General features: G+C 43.8%; 1 protein-coding gene across 1 annotated transcript; it reads left to right on the top strand.

Annotated features, from left to right (window-relative positions):
• The first annotated feature begins 499 nt into the window (after nt 1-499).
• On the top strand, nt 500-19496 carry KLHL7 (kelch like family member 7). The gene is made up of 11 exons (XM_073677867.1): nt 500-804; nt 5638-5740; nt 6005-6098; nt 7492-7616; nt 11293-11468; nt 12272-12446; nt 13718-13860; nt 14474-14714; nt 16095-16296; nt 17698-17795; nt 18779-19496. Exons 1-11 carry the CDS (start codon nt 682-684, stop codon nt 19060-19062), a joined length of 1764 nt encoding a protein of 587 aa, XP_073533968.1. The 5' UTR covers nt 500-681; the 3' UTR covers nt 19063-19496.
• The last annotated feature ends 3406 nt before the right edge of the window (nt 19497-22902 follow it).

Here is a 22902-nt window from a genome sequence, read left to right as displayed (position 1 = left end):
GCGCTGGGGTCCTGGGTTCAAATCCCATCAGGGACAACATCTGCAAGGAGTTTGCATGTTCTCCCCTTGGGTTTCCTCTGGGTTCTCCAGTTTCCTCCCACACTCCAAAGACATACTGATAGGGAATGTAGATAGCGAGCCCCAATGGGGACAGTACCAATAATGTCTGTATATTGTCTGAATTGTAAAGTGCTGTGGACTATGTTGGCGCTATATAAATAAAAAGATTATTATCATCTTCATAGCCCTGGTATTCAGGAATGGTGGGGCCCAGTGATCTTAAGTAAAAATAAAAAAAATACTACAGCTCTAGTAAGAAGGGTTGTAAAGATTGGTTCATGAAGAGATGCAGTCTACCACCGGAGCTGAGTGTGGCTGAGGTCTCCCGGCCTCCCGCTGACCGCAGTGCCGGGCTCTCTGTCCTCCCTCCGGAACTCCACCTCCAGCACTGACTGCAGGGGGCGGGGCCGCACTGATGACGTCACTCAAGAGGAGGAGACGCCGCTCTGACGTTTTGCTTGTGTTTTCGAGCCTCGTTGTCAGCAGCCAATAGGGCGGCGTGTTGTGGGGCCTGTGCACTGCGCCGGTGTCGCCTCAGCTCTGCTCTGTTGTTGACGGTAGCGGCCCGGGCTGTGTTCGGGTAAGGAGGGACGGAAGGGGTTGAGGGAGCAGCGGAGGAGGATGGCTGCGCCCGGCGCAGAGAAGAACCCAAACAAGAAGAAGACCGAGAAGAAATTCGCTGCCAGGGAAGAAGCCAAACTGCTGGCGAGTTTTATGGGAGTGATGAATATCATGCGGAAACAGGTGAGCGGTGCCGGCCGTGCCCAGTACCGCACTGTGTGAGCTCCGCTGTGCTGACCCCTCCCCTGTGGGACTACAACTCCCAGCTTAGCCTCACAATCTTACCCTTGCAGTACTAGAACTCCCAGCCTTGCCTCACACTGCCCTGGTAGGACTATAACTCCCAGCCTTGCCCCGCACACTGTCATTGTCGGACTACAACTCCCACCCTCTCCTAACACTGCCTGGTAGGACTACTCGTAGCCTCACCTTCATCGCTGGTAAGACTACAACTCCCAGCATTGCCCCACATTCTGTACAGATCTGTCATAGTGTTCCAGGTGACTACATATTTTTTTTGCCATTCGCTCTCCGGTCGCTGGCCCAGTCACAACGCACCAGTGTATTAGGTTGATTTAGGCTATGTGCCCACGTTGCATTTATGAAGCAGAAAATTTCTGCTGCATAAATACAAGTCCTCTCCCGGAAAAACGCACGCGGAATTCCGCACGCATTTATCGCGCATTTTTCGCGCGTTTATCACGCGTTTTCCACATGCGGAATTGCCTTGCGTTTTTTATGCATTGGACAAAGGCAATTCCGCTTGCGGAAACGCAAAATTAAATGACATGCTGCGGATTTTTGAACGCGGCATAAACGCTGCGGAAAAATCCGTAGCATGTGCATAGAACTTGCGGAATCCCATTGGGGACCATGGGGTGCGGATATACATGCGTTTTTCAAGCGTTTACGCTGCGGAAATTCCGCAGCATATACGCTTGAAAAATGCTACGTGGGCACACAGCCTAGCCTTTTCTTACAAAGTACCCTCATCCCTTTTCTCTCCTGCCCCCTCATCCCTCACCCCCATATCCTGGCACCCCTGTTTTTGGCTGTATAAATGTCATGTTCAAGGCTGTAAATCCACAGAATGTATGTGAACAAGGCTCCACAGGAAATGGACAATCCATACCATGCTGTCCTGCCACTTATTGCTTCCAAATTGTGCTCCTGATTTTATCTGTTCTGTTGTGAGATTGTGGTAATGACCCTTCTGGAAGCAGCGGGTTTTGTAAGATTTATCCACCATTGCATTTCTATAGAAGACACAAGGGCACATTATAGGGAACTTGACAGGTGATAATTCCTGCCCAAACCATAGCCGCGTGTATCAGGCGCTGGCTGTACGATCACAGCCAGGTATGTGTCTCTGAAATGCTGCGGCGATTAAGAGAAAAATATACTTTCATTAGCTGCCAGGGACTGAGCCGCGGGTGACTAGTCATCCAGACAGGACCCTGGCGGCTTCTCCCCGCTGACAGTGACAGACAAGCCTCTGCCTATACAGGCATGCAGGAAGAGGTTTGCCAGTCACTGTCAGCAGGCGAAAAGAAGCCGCCGGGGATCCGCCTGTACGACTAATGTAGAATGCGGCTCAGTCCCCACCGATTAAGTGTCCATAAATTCCCAATTTTGTCTCCTTTTTATAAAACTGCGTTAAAGTGAGACCCAACAACTAGGATTAAGGCTGTCATCGCTCTGTAGATGGGTCTCATCACCGTAGATGGGGAAGACTGCCGCAATTCTCAAACCCAGATGGACCAAATTATTAGTCAGTGTGATCCTTCACTCACTATTTAGATCAATTATACTAAAAATCTGTCCGTCATATTTCAATCGCCCCGAAAAGTGTCTGTAAATGGAGTTTCTGGTTTGGCTTCTTTTACAAAATCATATGGCAAGGCCTTTTTAACCCCTTTCTGACATTTGTGGTAATAGTACATCTCAGCACCCTGGGCCTATTGGGCCAGGGACGTACTATTACACATAATGCAATCGCGCCCGCACAGGGTGTGGGGCAATCACCGCCAAGTGTCAGCTGATTGTCACAGCAGACCCCGGCTGCTATGTGCAAGGAGTGTACCCGCATCGCTCCCTGCACATTAACACCAGAAATGCTGCGATTGAAATCGATCGCAGCATTTTGGGAGCAAGAGGAGGTAAGCGCCGTTACTTACCTCCTCTCCGGCGTCCCACCGGGTCCCGGTGGTTGTCATGGTGTCCCGATGTTGTCATGACGACATCTGGGTACCAGACTGCAGAAAGTTACTTTGATGTTGCGCAGTGCAGGATCAAAGTAACTTCTGCCTGTACAGCGCTCACAGCCTGTATAGCACAGGGATGCAGCTGCATCTCTATGCTTTACAGGCGATCAGACTGCAAAAAGTGAAAGTCCCATAGTGGGACAAAGAGTAAAAGTGTCAGAAAGTGAAAAAAAAATTGTAAAAATATATAAAAAAAAAAAAAAAAAAAAGCAAAAAAAAAGAAAGAAAAAACTAACCCCCAAGAATAAAAATATATTGTACCCATGAATAAATATTACTCTGAAAAACAAAACAATAAAAGTATACCTATTTGGTATCGCTGTAATCGCACCGACCCGAATAATAAAGTCTTCTAATCACTTATACCGCACGAGAAACGGCGTAAAAAATTAATTCTGGGGGTAGGGTTAGGGTTGTGCTGGGGTTGGGATTTTTTCAAAAGTTTAAAAAAAAACAGATGACGATATGGGGACTAGTCTTAGGCTATGTGCCCACGTTGCATTTATGAAGCAGAAAATTTCTGCTGCATAAATGCAAGTCCTCTCCCGGAAAAACGCATGCGGAATTCCGCACGCGTTTATCGCGCATTTTTCGCGCGTTTATCACGCGTTTTCCACATGCGGAATTGCCTTGCGTTTTTTATGCATTGGACAAAGGCAATTCCGCTTGCGGAAACGCAAAATTAAATGACATGCTGCGGATTTTTGAACGCGGCATAAACGCTGCGGAAAAATCCGCAGCATGTGCATAGAACTTGCGGAATCCCATTGGGGACCATGGGGTGCGGATATACATGCGTTTTTCAAGCGTTTACGCTGCGGAAATTCCGCAGCATATACGCTTGAAAAATGCTACGTGGGCACACAGCCTTAAGCTCAAGTGCTCGCTACTTGAGTTTGTATCGCGGGTGTTCGAGTGACATGCTCGAGTCTCCGCCCCATATGTTTTGCGGCCAAAAAAACCTGGCGGGGATTGCCTGCCATGCACGAGCGATCCCTGCACGTTTTGTTTTGTATGTCTTAACAACCATGAAACATGCGGGCAGGGACTCGAGGATGTCACTCGAGCACCCGCGATACATGGTGCATACCTGAGTACCCGATGCAAACTCAAGTAGCGAGCACTTGCACTCAAGACTAATGACAACTTATTCAATATGATGACCTAATGTTATCAATTTCTGTGTCATACCTCTGGGTTCAAAGTGTTCACTATACCCCTTTGATAAAATCCTTGGGAGGTCTAGTTTCCAAAATGGGGTCACTTGTGGGGGGTTTCCACTATTTAGGCACATCAGGGGCTCCCCAAATGCAACATGGCGTCCGCTGTCAATTCCAGCCAATTTTGCGTTCAAAAAGTCATAGTGCTCCTTCACTTCTGAACCCTGCCGTGTGCCCAAACACTGTATTTTCCCCACATATGGGGTATTGGCGTACTCAGGATAAATTGCACAAAAGTTTTTGTGGTCCATTTTCTCCTCTTACCCTTGTGAAAATAAAAAATTTGGGGCTGAAACATAATTTTTGTGGAAAAAGTTAGATTTTTTTTATTTTCACGGCTCCATCTTATAAACTTCTGTGAAGCACCTGGGGGGTTCAAAGTGTTCACCACACATCTAGATAAGTTCCCTGAGGGGTCTAGTTTCCAAAATGGTGTCACTTGTGGGGGGTTTCCACTGTTGAGGCACATAATGGGCTTTCCAAACGCAACATGGCGTCCACTAATTATTCAAGCAAATTTTACATTCAAGAAGTGAAACGGTGCTCCTTCCCTTCCGAGCCCTGCCATGCGCCCAAACAGTGGTTTTCCCCCACATATGGGGTATCGGCGTGCTCAGGAGAAATTGCACAACAAATTTTGGGGTCCATTTTTTTTCATGTTACCCTTACCTCAACTCAGGCGCTGTACCATAATCACACGTAACGGTGAGCTGAGGAGAAGCGCCGTGACAGGAGAACAAAAATACATTTCCTCGGCTGACTGTGCATGGAGGACTGAGGCTGGAGAAAAATCTCCTTTGTATTCAGTCAGCTGAGGAGAATATTTGTTATTTATGCTTATGATACAGCTCCACTGTCAGTTGAGACAGGTTTCGGGAGCTGAGTTTCTTCAGACACCTGCCCGTCTTGACGTGATTAGGACAGGTTACCGTTTGATTATGTCACTTGGCCATTTTATTACATTCTTAGAGAACCCATTTAATGGGCTCGTGACCCCAAGTATGTGATTTGCATACATGCTGTCACATGCTGCCTAGACGTGCACAGCCATGCTCATTGCACCTGTATTGAGAGAGGATGGACACGTCTAGTCGAAATGTGGCCTGGAGTATGAAAACTGCATACTTGCGGTCAAAGAACCGCCCTCTCCTGGAGTCCTCACAGCATGCAGTGTGCGCATTGTGAGGATTTACAAGTCTGTAGTCACATAGAGTGCCTGCAGACTTGTACCCTAAGGCCGGCCTTTAAGGAAATTGTTGTTTATGCGATTGCTCCTGTTTGCCTTCCAGCTTGTGTGATTTAATTTTGTCAGGAAATGTGTTTTGTTTTTTTGTATTTTGCTTTTATAGCTGCAGACATTATCCATTTAGTTATCTTAATATATCAGTATGAGGAAAAGAATGATTCCTTCCGTTGTGGTAATGCAGGCTTGTAATTTTCAGGAACTATCACTTAATGCTCCATTATGTATTTTACCCTAAATCTCTGCTATAGGGATTATGTATTTATTATTCTTTGCACTTTTCTTCCAGAAAACCTTGTGTGATGTTGTTCTTATGGTGCAAGATCGAAAGATCCCAGCGCACCGTGTAGTCCTGGCTGCTGCAAGTCATTTTTTTAACCTTATGTTTACCAGTAAGTTTTCACCTATTATTGACCATTTTTCCCCAAAGAAGCATCAAGCATCCTTATGATTTTCCATTATTAATGTCCAGTACTCTGAACTCAGGCATGGCAGTTACCCTGTTATATAATAAGCGTGCCGTACATTGAGTAGCTTGGGAAAAGGCACCATCTGTGGTTGTATAGAAGAACAGCAGAGTCTATTCTGTATCCTAATCTCTCTCATAAACATAGTGAAATCAATTTCCGTATAATATAATTTTTTTTTTTTTTTAGCAAACATGATTGAATCAAAATCCTTCGAGGTTGAACTGAAAGATGCAGAACCGGACATCATAGAGCAGCTTGTGGAGTTTGCCTACACTGCCAGGTACTGTCTGCGATTTCTGTTCTGCATACGTTTGTTTTATAGATCATATAAGACTGGGTTCACACTGGTAATTTTACATTCAGATTTTCTCTTTTGTTGAAAAAGCAGAAAAACAGAATGTAAGGCAAGTTTCACAGTCCAGGTTTGGTTTCCTGTTCCAAAGCTTTACATACAAGTCCATTTGCATCCATCTTAGTTTCTTTTGTGTGAACCTAGCCTCTAATACCTTGTTTTTGTTGTTACTTTTAAAGGGACTAAGTCACCCAATTGGCTAAGAGGCACTACATGGTGGCAGTAATGATACCTCTTGACATACTCACAGAGGTTGTCCACTACTTTTTCATTGATGGCCTATCCGATCAATGTCTGATCGGTTGGGGTCTGATACCCGGCACCCCCGCTGATCGCCTGTTCCCAGTGCTGGTGGCGGTGGCCGACGGTCAGAACTGCTCAATTGCAGAGCTGCTCCGTCTTGTGATTGTGGCCGCGGCAGGGTATTAGACATCCGCCTCATTAATTTCAATAGGAGGCAGATTTGTAGTACCCAGCCGCAGCCACTATCAGAAGATGGAGCAGCTCTGCAATTGAGCAGTTGCTGCCGCCGACACCGAGAAAAGCTGATTGGCGGGGGTGCCGGGTTTTGGCCCCCGACCGATCAGAAATTGATGATCTATCGTAAGGAAAGGTCATCAATGAAGAAGTAATGGGCAACCTTTAAGTTTATGGCAGTACTCAAAATCACACCCTGTAAACTGTAAATCTTTCTAAAGTAGTAGAAAAGATACTTTTAATCATATGATATTTGTATCGAATCTTTTAAATCAAAACCTTTGTAAGGTCCCCAGGAAAGCTGAACTGGTGGGTGACATTACACCAACTCAGCAGCTACCTGATGGTGTAATTGTTCAGGAACTATGCTGTATGTTGTTATATTTGGTACTGTAAGTCCTGTCTATTACAGGAGTTGTTCAGTCTGAAAAAAAGCAATTAGTTTTGCATCTTTAGAAGATTTGGGCACCTAAACCTAACCTAGCATAGTAATATTAGAGGGTTATTCACATCTGTGAATGATAGGAGATAACTTAGATTGCTGGGGGTTGACCTCTGGGATGCCGGCCTTTCAAAAGTATTATTTTCTGAAATGCTGCAGCGTTCCATAGTAAGCCATACCTGCAATAACACAGCACATGTTTTATTAATTCTGCCTGAACCACGGGCATCATTAATCTATCAGGCTCCCTTTGACTCATATTTTTAGATACTGTCCCACTTCTGGGGGTATATATATATATATATATATATATATATATATATATATATATATATATATATATTTCTGTGATATTTGTATCCATAAATGTATCTAATCCTAATCGGAATCACTTATTTTTAGAATCTCAGTAAATAGCAACAACGTCCAGTCTTTATTAGATGCAGCAAATCAATACCAGATAGAGCCGGTCAAGAGGATGTGTGTGGATTTCTTAAAGGAACAAGTGGATGCCTCAAACTGCTTGGGTAAGCTTATAAAAGTGAAGAAAAAAATTACAAAGAGTGAAATTCTTTTTTATCCTGCCTCCAATAATTTGTGGCAAAGCTGTAATCTAATCTGCTGTGGATTTTCACAATGCCTCAAGCATAGAGGTTCATTTACAGTTGCCGATTATTGGGAATGAGCATTCATATGATACAGGTTAGCAATCACCCAACCAACTAGCAAAACACTCATGTTTAATGATGTTTAATCATTGGTCTTTGCAAAACATTGTCTTGTGTAAATGGGACATGTGCTGCCAAGAGCAATGATATTCAATGCACACAGTATGACCTATTACTTAGCGGTCTGTGGACATACGTGCGGTCGGCCTGCTTACACAGGCTTTTCACCCCTTTCCGACAGTAATAGTACGCACCAGGTCGGAAAGGCCGGTAGAGCGGGGGCTCCGGCGCTGAGCCCGCACTGAACCGGGCACATGTCAGCTGATTCTTACAGCTGACATGTGCCCCCAACAGCCGCCGGTGGAATCGCGATCCACCCGCTGCTGTTAACCAGTTAAATGCCGCTGTCAATCTCTGACAGCGGCATTTAACTTGCGCTTCCGGGAAGCGCGTCCTAGGCCCCGCCCATCGGTGATCCTGTCACGTGATTGCGGGTCACCAATGGGTGAGCATGACAACCCAGGGTTTGCAGCAGACCCCTGTGGTTGTCATGTCTCAATTGCTATGAGCGCCACCCAGTGGTCAGCGCTCATAGCAAGTGAGCATTTCTGCTGCATACAAGCAATCTGCTCATCGCCTATATGCAGTAGAAGCAATCAGACAACTGCTGCTTCTAGTCTCCTATGGAGACTATTGAAGCAAGCAGTAAGGCTATGTGCCCATGATGCGGAAATGCTCCGGATTTTTTCCTGGGCGTTTCTGTATCTCCCTGGCAGAAAAAACGCATGCGGATTGTACATGCATTTTTCCTGCCAGGGACATGCGGATGTGAAGCGTTCTTCACATGCATTTCCGCATGTGGGTTGACAAACGCTTTCCAAGCGATTTTAGCATCACTGGGAAAGTGCTTGACAACTTGGTCACACTATATAAATCCCATGCAACCGGCATGGGATTTATATAGTGTGACCGAAAGAATGGTAAAAAATAAAAATATACTTACCTTCTGATGGCCCCCGGTGTCTTTATCCGATGCGTCTTGGCTTGCCAGCAGCTCGCGGTAGACTAAAGGACCTGTCACATGACTAAATGACATCACCGCAGGTCCTTGAGTGCACCACGAGCTGCCGGCAAGCTGAGACAAGGACACCGGGGGCCATCAGAAGGTAAGTATAATGTTTATTTTTTATATTATTCTTTTTTTTTTTTTTCACAGGTACTATGGTACCCGGGTCCGGAGGAGAGTCTCCTCTTCTCCAAATCCGGGTACCATCCCCACATTGAAACGCATGGAGTCCACATGTACAGATCCAGTGATGCGGAATCCAAACGATCCAATGCAAGTCAATGGCGGTGAAAACGCCGCGCTTCCGCAAAATAATTGTTAGTGCTGCGTTTTTTTCCGCAATGATAACCCGCAGAGGGAATTTCTGCAGCATTTGCACAGCACATGCGGATTATCATTGGGGAACATGGCAGACCTTATACTAAGCGTTTTTTAAGCGTTTCTGCAGCGGAATTGCCGCTGCGGAAACGCTTAAAAATCGCAAAAAAAAAATAAAAGTTTAAATCACCCCCCTTTCGCCCCATTCAAAATAAAATAATAAAAAAAAAACCACATACACATATTTGGTATCGTCGTGTTCAGAATCGCCTGATCTATCAATATAAAAAAAGAATTAATCTGATCGGTAAACGGCGTAACGAGAAAAAAATTCTAACCGCCAAAATTACGTTTTTTTGGTCGCTGCAACATTGCAATAAAGGGTGATCAAAACATCGGATCTACCCCAAAATGGTATCAATAAAAAATGACAGCCTGGCGCGCAAAAAATAAGCCCTCACCCGGCCCCAGATAACGAAAAATGGAGACGGTACGGGTCTCCGAAAATGGCGCCTTTTTTTTTTTTTTTAGCAAATTGTGGATTTTTTTTTCACCACTTTAATAAAAAAGAACCTATACGTGTTTGGTGTCTATGAACTCGGAATGACCTGGAGAATAATAATGGCGGCTCAGTTTTAGCATTCAGTGAACGTGGTAAAAAAAAGGACCCAAAAAACAACTGTGGAATTGCATTTTTTTATGCAATTTCACCGCACTTGGAATTTTTTTTCCCGTTTTCCAGCACACGATATGGTAAAACCAGTGATGTCGTTCAAAAGTGCAACTCGTCCCGCAAAAAATAAGCCCTCACATGGCCATATTGAATGAAAATTAAAAAAGTTCTGGCTCTGGGAAGAAGGGGAGCAAAACATGAAAACGCAAAAACAGAAAAACCCAAGGTCGTTACGGGGTTAAACCACTATCGTTTGGCTTCTATGTAGCTCACCTGCATTTGTTTGATGGTTGCGGATCGGCCAGTGTAAACGCACCCCTAGACTGGGCCATTCCAGCAATGTTGGCGCCGTTGTTCTTGAAGAGGACGTCATGTGTCACACGCTTGCTGCAGCCACTTGTTCTGTCGTGTACAATGTCACGCATGCGCTATTGACGAGCAGCCGCTCACTTGCTGCAGCTTGGATGTCACATAACCAGTCACGTCACATTTGGGGAACAGCAGTGCAAATGTTGCTGGAGCTGCGTCGCTACAGATGAGGAGTATGGTTTGATTTAACTGGGGTTGTTCAGTTGCAGACAACTCCTTTTTAATAGATTTTTGTATTTTATTATACACTGAAACATATGTTTTTTTGTCTCTTATCTTTTTATTCTCTTATTGTTGTTTTGTGAGCCGTCTTGTACCAGCTTTTACATTGCTCTATGAACAGCAGTTCAGAGATATGCTTTACTGCAGCCACATGGACAGAGGAAACTGTGGTCTCGAGACGACTCATTCACTTTTGTGGACGGTGTACAGGGAAAATCAGCAATTACAGAAATACTTTAACATGTTCAAATGCCCCCCAAAGGTCTTATAAATGGAAAAATAAAAAAAAGATGCCGCCAGTCCAAATTGCTGTAGCCCCTCCCCATTGAAAAAAAAAATATATTTGATGTATAAAAATATTTTTTACAGAAATAAGTACACAAATTAAAATGTTTTTAGTGGTCCGTTGTGGACGTAAAAAAAAGAGAAAAATAGACATATATTTAGTTTTTTTTTCTTAATTTTTAGATCTCAATAATGTAAAAACAAGCCTCATGCAGTGCAAAAAAAAAAGAGAAAAACATTATTTTAATATCCATTAAAAGTGAATATACGATAAAACCTGAATGTGTGCCTGGTCATGAACTGGTTAAAGAAGGCATCAGTGTAGGCATCGGGCACCTGCCCTATACTTTACGAATGCAATAGTGAGCAGAGCTAGATTACCCCCCTTAAGACATGCTTTACAAGGCTCACAGATGGAAAGCCGAGTTTCTTGGACTGCGGGCAGGACGTATAAAGTCCTCAGCGCTGTGTGATGCTGAGACCTGATCATTATTCTCTACGGTCACTGCTGCTAGTGCTGGAGGACGGCTTCCAGGCAAAGAACTGTAGTGATTTTTATGCTTTGTGAAGTGTGATAAATGCTTATTTTTGATGTGTTGTAGGTATTAGTGTCCTAGCAGAATGTCTTGATTGTCCAGAGCTGAAGGCCACGGCAGATGATTTCATTCACCAGCATTTCACTGAAGTATACAAAACCGATGAATTTTTGCAGTTGGATGTGAAGCGCGTTACCCACCTTCTAAACCAGGATACACTGACTGTTCGTGCTGAAGACCAGGTACAAGGCTTATATAGTAAGCTGGGTAGCCAGGCACCCACCTGATGTATGATGTCTACACCAGGATTGCCACCTGACAATTCACATACAGTGCATGTCCGCTGTTAGCAGTATAAAATCATTTTCTCAGCCATGTATGTATCACTTAAAATCTTCATCTCTCATTTCTGCTTTTCCAATTCGCCTGTAAGAATGTTTTAACTGTGATTTTTACATAAGTATCCTGAAATAATAAAAACAAAGGCTGGTCGCTGTAGTCTACACTATTCTTTCTGTATAAAGTTTTATTATATAAAGTGCTGCAGATTAAAGGGAACCTGACAGCAGATACATGCTACCTGATCCACGGGCAGCATGTGTCAGACCATGGCTGCATGATTTCATCCATATATATTAAACATAGTTTAATAGCTGCTGAAGACCGAGCCGCATGGGAGCATAGTTAGACAGGCGGGTCCCCGGCAGCTTCCTCCCGCTCGCTGTCCTGGAGTGACAGGTCTCTTCCCCATACATGCACCGAGGGGGAGATCTATCACTCTTGGGGGGCTGGCCAGGAGAATCTGCCAGGAACCCACCTTTCCGACTAGTCTCCCGAGTGGCACAGTACCCAGAGATTGTTAAACTTTGTTTTTCTCTGAAACACCACAGCGTTTGAGTTAAACGTACCTGACCGGAATCATGCAGCCAATGCCTGTAAAGTGTTGGCCCTGGATCGGGCAGCATGTATCAGCTGCCTGGTTCCTTTTATAATATGGTGTAATCTAAAAACTGTATATACTTTTTTTTTCATTCATTTGTTTTAGGTTTATGATGCGGCAGTGAGATGGTTAAAATATGATGAACCAAACCGACAACCATATATGGTGGATATTCTTGCAAAAGTCAGATTTCCTCTCATTTCTAAAAATTTTCTGAGTAAAACGGTGCAATCAGAACCTCTTATACAGGATAACCCGGAATGCCTTAAGATGGTCATCAGTGAGTGAAACCTTTATTTTTGCATCATACCCGACAGAATCTTGTGAAACTACATACCACATGTATCTTTTAGTTAAAGCTGCATTATATGTGGATTCTAAGCTTTTTTTTTTTTTCTTTTTAATGCGTTAATACATGAGAATAATCTCCTGTAAAAATCAATAAAGAAGTTAGGATAATGGCTGTTATGTAAAATTTTCTCTTATTGTGTGTGTTTAGTACTTTGAGAGCACAAGGGTGTAAACTTCATTCCACATTTGGATAGGATTGGCCTATTATACTTTATTACTTCAATATTTAATATAACCCTGTTCTTGAATATTAAGTGATAATAATTGTTGCAGGCTAGTCAGGCTATTCATATACTTAGAACAAAACACCTTTTATGCACTAAAAGAACTAGGTAATGATAAGGTAAAAGATTCCCCTACAGCCTTTATTCTGCTTGATACTTTCCACGAGGCAACATAAGTGCAAAAATTTGGCCAAGGAAATAAGTGAAAACAGGAGAACAAGCAATAAAGTAGGATAAATAAATGGAGTATATTTTACTTTTTTTGGCCAAGTGGGTAATGTTGGTCAAATGATGAGATCACCTTAAACTCATTAATACAATAAAAATAAGGTGTGTAGTTCCCGCTATATATCATTGTAATTACACAGGAACAGGCCTCGGATCCTGGCCTTTCAGACCGAGTTCACATGAGCGTATTGAATGGTCTGTATGCAAATTATAATACCCCTATTGACCATAGGGCTCCCGAACTTATAGCGTTATATATGTATATGGCTGCAATTTGGGAGATGCGCATGACAGTCCATACCACGAAATGCGCTTGTATGAACCCGGCCTTATTGAAACACATTATTTACTGTAGGTGTCTTGGACCAGGGTAGGGGGTTGACACTGTCACTCACTCCCTCTGCTTACCCAACAGAATTCTGACAGTGTTTTCTAGTGGAGGTAAAGTACACTAGTGAATATTTTGGAAAAAATAAAAATGCCTTTTTTGGATGGAGGTGTGTCGTGTGGGGGGTGCAGAGGTGGCAGACATGGGAACCGAACTTTCATTTGACTCCTGGCTTCCATGACAATCCAATACATGTGTGGTTAGGGTCCTTGGGTTTGATGGGGTGACAGTGTGGGCACCAAACCACTTTCGGGTAGGCGTCAACAGTACATTATTACCTTACATGTGCTGTATGTTACATGGGTAAGGGTTAAAGTTGCATCATGGTTATTTCACTTCCATGTATCTTGTTTTGTGTAGGTGGGATGCGATATCACCTGTTGTCTCCCGAGGACAGAGAAGAACTAGCAGATGGCACCAGAGCTCGAAGAAAGAAACATGATTATAGGATTGCTTTATTTGGAGGCTCACAGCCTCAGTCATGTCGATACTTTAATCCTAAAGTACGTTCTCTTAATTTTAAAGCAATAAATGTATAATAATCAGAGCCCTTAAGAAACTGTTAAGTCACTGTAATTCTTGAAGGCCTTGTCTAGATTTGATAGTAAACCAGGGTTCCCTACTTTATCTAAACAGTCCACTGCTTATTGAGCTCAAACTACAGAAGGTCCATGCAGACTAGGAACAGTTTGCATATGTCATGAGTAATCTGATTGGGGTGGTGTGGCTTAGAGCCTAGGGGGTTTTGGCTGGCAGCAGAGGAACTGTTGGGCACCTCGGTGACCTCCACTGCAGTGCTACACCTGATAATAGATGGTGCTGTGATGTGGCAGTAGTCTTATACATACTGATAAAAATGTTAACTCAGAACTTAGTGTTTATTTTTTATATTTGGATGCGTGGTCCAAGTCCTTGTCTTCTACAGTTGTGATGGTTAATATCATGTGACAAGGGGAATAAGGTGCTCTTATCTTCCAATATATAGTATCCTCAAACCCACTGCTATTGGGATACTCTGATATGCTCATCCTTTACAACTGGCAAGTATATGAAAATTTCTTGATGAGGCTTGCAATCGTATCTATAACATGATTTTTTTTTAATCCCTCATATTAGGATTATAATTGGTCTGATATCCGATGTCCCTTTGAGAAGCGCAGGGATGCAGCATGTGTATTTTGGGACAACGTTGTCTATATTTTGGGTGGTTCTCAGCTGTTTCCTATAAAGAGAATGGACTGCTACAATGTAGTGAAAGATTCATGGTATTCCAAACTGGGGCCTCCGACTCCCAGAGACAGCCTTGCTGCCTGTGCTGCGGAAGGGAAGATCTACACGTCAGGAGGCTCTGAAGTGGGTGAGGACCACAGTTTAACACTAAATTTGAAAATATAGGAACCTAGATAAACACTGTCAAATGGAAGCATTGGACATCTCTATATTCTTGCAATCAGGTCAACTGTGTACAGTGTGTTCCCTTTTGAAGGGGTTCTTTGGATCTGTGAGGGTGACACACCAAGCAGCCTCACCAATCCATTAGATCCTGCGATGGCCTTATGCATTGAAACATTGACTGCAGCTGGACTGCACAGTTCCATTCAACGTCTAGCAGGCACTACCGAATACTGCAGATAAGGTCCTATTCTCTTGATAGTGCAACATAATGAGATCAGTGTGGGTCCGGCACCCCCACTGATCAACTGTGAATAGTTCTGGCAAAGGCCGAATGTAAACATTGAATCCGAGCTGAACTACACAACTCCATTGAATGAGTAGCGGCTGCTGCCGGATGCTGCAGAACAATGCTTATTCTCCTGAATAGGAACTATCCTAAGGATAGGTCATAAATCTCATGGTGGGACCACAAATTTAACTGCTCTCTTATTCTGTTAACTTGTCATGATACCAAATCGAAATAATCTTGAACCATCCTGTAAAGGAATGTATGTGACACGATTTCTAATTATTTTCTTCTTCGGATCCTATGGCCGATGGATAATCTGTTAGAGGGATCTATTACAGCTATCCAGTTAAAAATCATATATTAGGCCTATAGTTTTTTTTTTGTTTTGTTTTTTTTTAAGCATGGTAGTTTATTGATGACAGATGGCATCTGTTGGACGTGCAAGGTTTTGGATTTATTTTTTTCCAATATGTTTCTTTTTCACACCATAGATTTTGAGGTGTGTCTGGATAACAGAGTAGGAAACCTCTGTATATGTAAGACTCACACCTTGCTGGTTATACTGAGATATGTATGTTTTGTAACCTGCAGGTACAGGACTTTAGAAAAGTGAGTGGTCCCTACTTTTACATCAATCCTTCCCCAGGCTCTGATTGTGCGCTGTGCCGCCTATTATATGCACAACATTAGTGCATTTAGGAGTACGTGTAGAGTCATGACTTGTTCCCCCTGGGTTATATTTGTACTACAGGTTAAAACCCAAGGAACTAGTGGACAAGTAATGTAAAGAGGATCAGTCGCTTATAGGTGCAGGCTATGAAGACATCTGCATGTACTCATTTACCCAGTGAGTTGTAACGAAAACTAAAGCGATCTATATGTTTTACTAGAAGACTTAGAAAGCTTTTCAGAGGTGGCCGGTATCTCTCTGGGGTTGCATACTTTATAGTGGCTAATATTGTTCATCTTTCATTGTTATTATGGGCTACATATTTACATTATATTCTGACTCTAAGTTCTTCAATATCTTCCTTACCCTATAATTCTATTAAGGGAATTCTGCCTTGTACTTATTTGAATGCTATGACACCAGGACGGAAAGCTGGCACACAAAGCCCAGCATGCTTACCCAGCGCTGCAGCCATGGGATGGTGGAGGCTAACGGGCTGATCTACGTCTGTGGAGGAAGCTTGGGAAACAACGTTTCAGGAAGGGTGCTGAACTGCTGTGAAGTCTATGACCCAACTACAGAAACGTATGTATTCCCAGAAAATATTCAGTTGAAGGAGGTGGACTTTGGGAACCCTGTTCTGCCATAGGACAGAGTCTCGGCAGCTCTCCTCGCCATGGTTATACACTAGTAACCTATTCACAAAATAGATGATACATTTTGTTAATTGGAAACACCTTTGAATTTCCACTTTAAAGCATCTTGTTGCATTTAGAATTTCCTAATCTAAAATAGAATAATGGAGCACAGATCCCTCTTAAAATAGAATTGCTTTCCGTTGCACAGAGTTTTGACCACCTGAGTTGAGAGCAGCATAATGTAGAGACAGAGACCCTGATTCCACCAATGTGTCACTTACTGGGCTGTTTGTCTTAGTTTTGATAACCTCCTGCTGATACAATAGTGATTTTATCACTAGAGGACTAGTAAACCTGCTGCCATGCTGTCCTCCATATTCATGAGCTCTGTATAACCCCACCTCCACTGATTCGCAGCTTTCTGTCTATGCACAGTGTAAACAGAAAGCTGCCAATCCGTGGTGGGGGCGGGGTTATACAGAGCTCAGCATTCAGAAATCTGCAGCAGAGAAAAGGTGAACCTGACAGCTGAGAGATGTTGCCCAAACCATGGGCAATATGTATAAGACACTGACTGTATGATTTCAGCTGTTAATGGTTTGACTTAGAAAAGCTTCTTCTCGCCTGTTCCCCTGAAGTGACTGGTCTCTCCCTGCACGTGTATAGAGATCGATCAGTCCATACTGGCAGCAGGCTAGGAGAAGCCTCTGGGGACCCGTCTGTCCAACTAGTCTCCCGGTCGGTCAGTCACCGTCCCGCCTTTGACAGATCTATCCCGTGTGTGTCCGTAGGTGGAGACCTGTCAGTTGCCTAGAGTGGCACTGGAAGAGCCCGGCGGGGGTGGTGCTAGACGGGTCTCGTTCCCGGCCAGATCTTTAAAATATAAAAATGTACCTAGCTGCAATTGTGCAGCTATAGACTCTGACTCATGCTGCCCATGTAAAGCACCATTACAGTGTTTTTTTTCCAGCGCTGGAGTGGTGCTTCCAATTAGGTCTCTGCTCCCAGTCTTATACTTACCCGCCTCCATCTTCACCTTTATTGGCGCTGCTCCTGTCCCGCGCTACCATCTTGTGACTGAATGTCTGACTTGCCAGAGGTAACGGTCACAAGCGCTCAATATAAGTCTATGAGAGCCTCCTTCTGGCCTCTCTCTGTCTCTCATAGACTTACATTGACTTGTGACTTCTGGATTGCCCAGAAAACACTGGAGCCATCCGGCAGGTGACAACCTGCTGGACACCGACCGGAGCGACGCCGATAGCAGATGAAGGCAGCAGCTGGTGATGGGCGATTTCTGTAAATGTTCACAATATGCCATTTTTTTTTTTTTCATTTATTCGTTTAGGTGGACTGAACTGTGCCCAATGATTGAAGCTCGTAAAAACCATGGATTGGTTTTTGTGAAAGACAGAATATTTGCAATTGGTGGACAGAATGGTTTGGGTATGGCTTTCTTCATTTTTTTTTATACTATGGACAACAGTTATACTTTTAGCAGAGCTTGTGGGACACATTTTCTGACATTGCAGAGAAAGCAGATGTATCTCCAGATTTCACCATACAAACTCGACACATCTAATACATATTGGTCCTGATGAACCTAGTATATTTATTTTGAAAGTTTTGTGTCAGAATGGCTGTATAATCCTGATGTTAAAGGGATTCTCTCAGAATCTTTTTTTTTTTTTTTTTTTTTTTTTTAACTCTGTAGTTTCTGACTTCAGTTTCTCCATAATTGTGTCATTTGGTCCTTCAGTGCTGCCCATGTAACCAGTGTAACCTACATTTCCCACATCTCCCTGCTCTCCCCCATTCACAGATGACATTCGCTTCTCCAGCTGCTCTGGGTTTATTATATCCTTCTTTTACACCTAAGTTTAAATCAGTGTTTAAAGAGTGTCCGCATTACCACTCACAGCCACTAGGTGACAGCATTTTAGTTTGAAAATACTTTTCCACATTCTTGTAGACTAGACTAGTATTTTGCTGGATTACAACCCAGGTATCTACATTATTTAATATGCTTTGCTTATATAGCACCACCATATTCCACAGCACTTTACAGACATTATCATCACTGTCCCCATTGGGGCTCACAATCTACATTCCCTATCAGTATGTCTTTGGAGTGTGGGAGGAAACTGGTGAACCTGGAGACAACCCACGCAAACACGGGGAGAACATACAAACTCCTTGCAGATGTCGTCTTTAGTGGGATTTGAACCCAGGACCACAGTGCTGCAAGGCTGCAGTGCTAACCACTTCCACAACCCTTCCCATTGTTAAAATTCAAAATTTAGTTTAGAAGTTAAGTTGACTCTTTGATTTATTTTTTTCAAACCCTGCACTTGTAAATTGCAAACAGAATTTTTGTGTCCCCCCCCCCCCCCCCCATTTATAACTTGTTATATTCTGCAATTATTCAGGTGGCCTGGACAGTGTGGAGTACTATGATATTAAGCTAAATGAATGGAAGATGGTGTCGCCAATGCCTTGGAAAGGGGTCACTGTGAAATGTGCTGCCGTGGGGGCCGTCATTTATGTGCTGGCGGGATTTCAGGGAGTGGGACGCTTAGGACACATTCTTGAATACAATACTGAGACTGATAAATGGATCGCCAATTCTAAAGTGCGAGCCTTCCCTGTGACCAGCTGTCTGATCTGTGTCGTGGACACTTGTGGGGCTAATGAAGAGACTCTGGAAACATGAAGATCCCTGATGTGGTGTCCGCATCTTGTAAATGATTATATTTATAAGCCTTATCAGAGGGGTTCATTCTGTTGCACATTACAAAAGATCATCAGAGAAGACAACGACCTGTGGATTGTTCTGCATTCTCTTTTATTTTGCTCTGGTCTCTTTACAATGAGCAGTAAACTGTTTTTTTTTAGTGGAAGACTAAGGTTTTATGTTGCTTAATGGTAATCTAGGCACACCTGCTTCAGTATATGCCAGCCATGGTGCCCGCAGATGGACATTTAAGTATATAGGAAGCTGTGTTGTCACTTTTAGTTCTATGACTTGTTTAAAAAGTTTGTTTTCCTTTTGTGTCTGTTTTTCTTCTTTTTAAATATGTGATGTTTCTCTGTTCTGCCATTTTCTATATTGTGACTGATCTACTAAAGTCTGCGCCTGCAAACTAATATTTCACAGTTTTATTTCACACAACGATATTAATGGCTAGGGTCATGGTATGAACCTTGTGTAGCGATGCTATTGTAGGTTTTTGACACACTGGATATTAAAACGGTGAATAGAATTGCTGTAATATATCTATATACACTGCTGTGTTCACATTTTCATCAAATATTGGACCCATGATCCATGTACCCTTGGCCTGGATATCAAAGTACAATGTTTGGATCATGTAGTGGACGTTGGTGCTGCTTTTGATTTTTCTTTTTTCTAGTACCCATTGTTCTGCAAGCTACCACACCCATGCTTCATCAGGCAATGATGTATTGTGACGGGTCCAATGGCCGGCTTTACTCATATCCTGTAGCCAATTGCAATACAAAACAAGCTTCTATTTATCCCCCTCCTTTAACTTTGGTACAGGTACTGGTGACAGCATGTTCTGTTTATTACAGGAAAAGGTATTCTGGGAATTGTAGTTCTACAACTAAAGACAAAACTGGATTGCTTCAGACCTATGTACAATCAAGGTTCCTCAGTGGAAAGATTTCACCCTGCACCTACTTCCATGTGGAGCGCGCCGGGTCCATCGCTCCCTACATGCCCTCCATACCAGCGCGCCGGGTCCGTCGCTCCTTCCTTGCCCTTCAGGTGCAGCGCGCCGGGTCCGTCGCTCCTTCCTTGCCCTTCAGGTGCAGCGCGCCGGGTCCGTCGCTCTCTACCTGCCCTTCAGGTGCAGCGCGCCGGGTCCGTCGCTCTCTACCTGCCCTTCAGGTGCAGCGCGCCGGGTCCGTCGCTCTCTACCTGCCCTTCAGGTGCAGCGCGCCGGGTCCGTCGCTCTCTACCTGCCCTTCAGGTGCAGCGCGCCGGGTCCGTCGCTCTCTACCTGCCCTTCAGGTGCAGCGCGCCGGGTCCGTCGCTCTCTACCTGCCCTTCAGGTGCAGCGCGCCGGGTCCGTCGCTCTCTACCTGCCCTTCAGGTGCAGCGCGCCGGGTCCGTCGCTCTCTACCTGCCCTTCAGGTGCAGCGCGCCGGGTCCGTCGCTCTCTACCTGCCCTTCAGGTGCAGCGCGCCGGGTCCGTCGCTCCCTCCCTGCCCTCCACGTGAAGCGCGCCGGGTCTGTCGCTCCCTCCCTGCCCTCCACGTGGCGCGCGCCGGGTCCGTCGCTCCCTACATGCCCACCGGGAGGTATTCAAACTGCGGCTAGAAAGATTCCTCCTTGTACTTTCCTTTATCATTTTAAACGGGGCCTGTTTGTTGATTCATGCTGCCCAAGCCACGGGCAGCAAAAAATCAGAGACCAGCTCCTCTGTTTTACTCTGAAATGTTACTTTGTTTTACAGAAAAACAAACTTGAAAGTGTGATTGGGATGACTGGTCCCAGAAACGTCCTCACCACTGTTGCCAGCGTCTCCCCAGCTGCTCATCTAGACTGACATTTCTCCCTATTCTCTCCCTAAGTGGGTGGAGTGTCATAGGTCAGTGGGTGGGGAGAAACTAGCAGTGACACCTCCTGGACTAGTCCCTTGCTCCCACTTTCAGCTGTTTTTCTTTTACTCTGAAATGCTGCATAGTTTTAAACAGATGTTTAGAAGCAGGAATGTGGTGAGGATAAATCAGCTGACAGGCGCTGTGTAACTTAAGGAAAAGGAACCACCACTGCGGGAAGGTGAGTATATATTGTTTTTATTTTCTATGGGGCCCTGAATTAATTAATGCCTTAGTGACCAGGCAAGTTTTTTTTTTTTTTTTTTTTTTTAAATCTGACATGTAACTTTTTGTAGCAATAACTCTGGAATGTTTCATCATATCCCAGTAATTCTGAGACTGTTTTTTTGTGACACATTATACTTTATGTTAATGGAAAATTTAGGTTGATGTTTTGGATTCATTTATAAAAATATCATAAAATTTCAAAAAATTAGCAATGTTTAAACGTTGAATGAATATCCCTTTAATCCAGATTGGCATACCACTCAAAATAGTTAATAAATAGCATTTCCCTTAGTGCTGATGTAAGGCAGACATATCTGTAAGGTCTCTTTCACACGTCAGTATTTCCGGTACATGTAGTGACCGTTTCCACACGTACTGGAGACACTGATACATGCAGACCTATTATAATCAATGGGGCTTCGTCAGTGTGTTTTCACGGACCGTGTGGTTCACACGCTGACATGTCCATTTTTTTACGGATGCAAAATGTACCACAATGTTCCCAAGCGCCGGTGCTGAATGCTGCCCTCATCATGGTTCCCTACTGGCGCTGCGATGAGCCATGATGAGGGCAGCGTTCAGCACCCGGGGCTTGAGAACTGCACTAACTGTAGCGCTGATTATGTGTGATCCTGATGCGGCACACGGATGCAACACGTAAAACGTAAAATATCTCCGGTCCCGGTTTTTCCGGGACCGGAAATATACGGACGTGTGAAACCGGCCTAAAATGTTCTTTTATTTATTTTTTTTTAAGATGTTAGAAGCTTTAAAATTAGAGCAGCAATTTTTTGTTTATTCAAGAAAATTTATAAAACGTATTCTTTTAGAGACCAGTTCAGTTTTGAAGTGACATTGGGGGACCTATATATTGGCAAACCCCCCAAAAGTTATACCATTTTAAAAACTCCACGCCTTAAACTAGCAGTTTTGAATATGTTATTAATAGTGTTGAGCGAGTATGTTCTGTCCGAGTATGCTCGGGCCGAGCTCCGAGTATTTACAGCTGCTCGGTGTTATGGTTGAATCGCTCCCGTGTGCATGATTTGCAACTGTTTGACAGTTTTGCTACATGTGAGGAATGTGTAAGAAATAGACATTCCTCACATGTAATCAAGCTGTCAAACAGTTGCAAATCATGCACAGGGGAGCGATTCAACCATAACACCGAGCAGCTATAAATACTCGGAGCTCGGCCCGAGCATACTCTGCGAAAGGATTAATAGAACATACTCGCTCAACACTAGTTATTAACCCTTCAGGAATTAATGCAAAGTGGCATTACAGGAATACATTTTTTTTTTATTTTTACCACCTACATGTTGCTAACTTCTGAAGAAATCACCATCGCTGGCGGACACAAAGGCCTTTATTTAACCGTGAATTGCCTTGGCAGACATCAGGACCACTTAATCATGATCTCAGGGTGCTATGGACAGCAACAGCTAAGGCCATGAGCGGTGCCAACACCAGTCGATAGTAGCGGACAGCTGCAGCATTTTCACCCATCAGAGGACGCTATTCTCTTAAAACACAGATCAGTAAAAAGAGGCATTGGAGGTCACTAAGGTGTTAAGCAGGGCTTGTCCAATAGTGGACATCCCCTTTAAGAAATGGCACGTACCATGCAGAATGAAAGTAGCCTAAACATCTTTTTTACAGCTCGTCACTTTTTGCAGCAACAACTAAAAAAATATAT

The sequence above is a fragment of the Phyllobates terribilis genome, unplaced genomic scaffold (assembly GCF_046119375.1).
Source record: "Phyllobates terribilis strain yellow unplaced genomic scaffold, ASM4611937v1 Scaffold_4__5_contigs__length_816908805, whole genome shotgun sequence".
Taxonomy (NCBI): domain Eukaryota; kingdom Metazoa; phylum Chordata; class Amphibia; order Anura; family Dendrobatidae; genus Phyllobates; species Phyllobates terribilis.
This window is presented reverse-complemented; position numbering and strand designations above follow the sequence as displayed.

Excerpts from the sequence above, each read along its gene's own strand:
- KLHL7 (XM_073677867.1), top strand. The coding sequence starts at position 682 with ATGGCTGCGCCCGGCGCAGAGAAGAACCCAAACAAGAAGAAGACCGAG. Across the intron at positions 7,617-11,292 it reads GGATGCCTCAAACTGCTTGG|GTATTAGTGTCCTAGCAGAA; the intron begins GTAAGCTTATAA and ends GATGTGTTGTAG. Across the intron at positions 16,297-17,697 it reads TATGACCCAACTACAGAAAC|GTGGACTGAACTGTGCCCAA; the intron begins GTATGTATTCCC and ends TTATTCGTTTAG.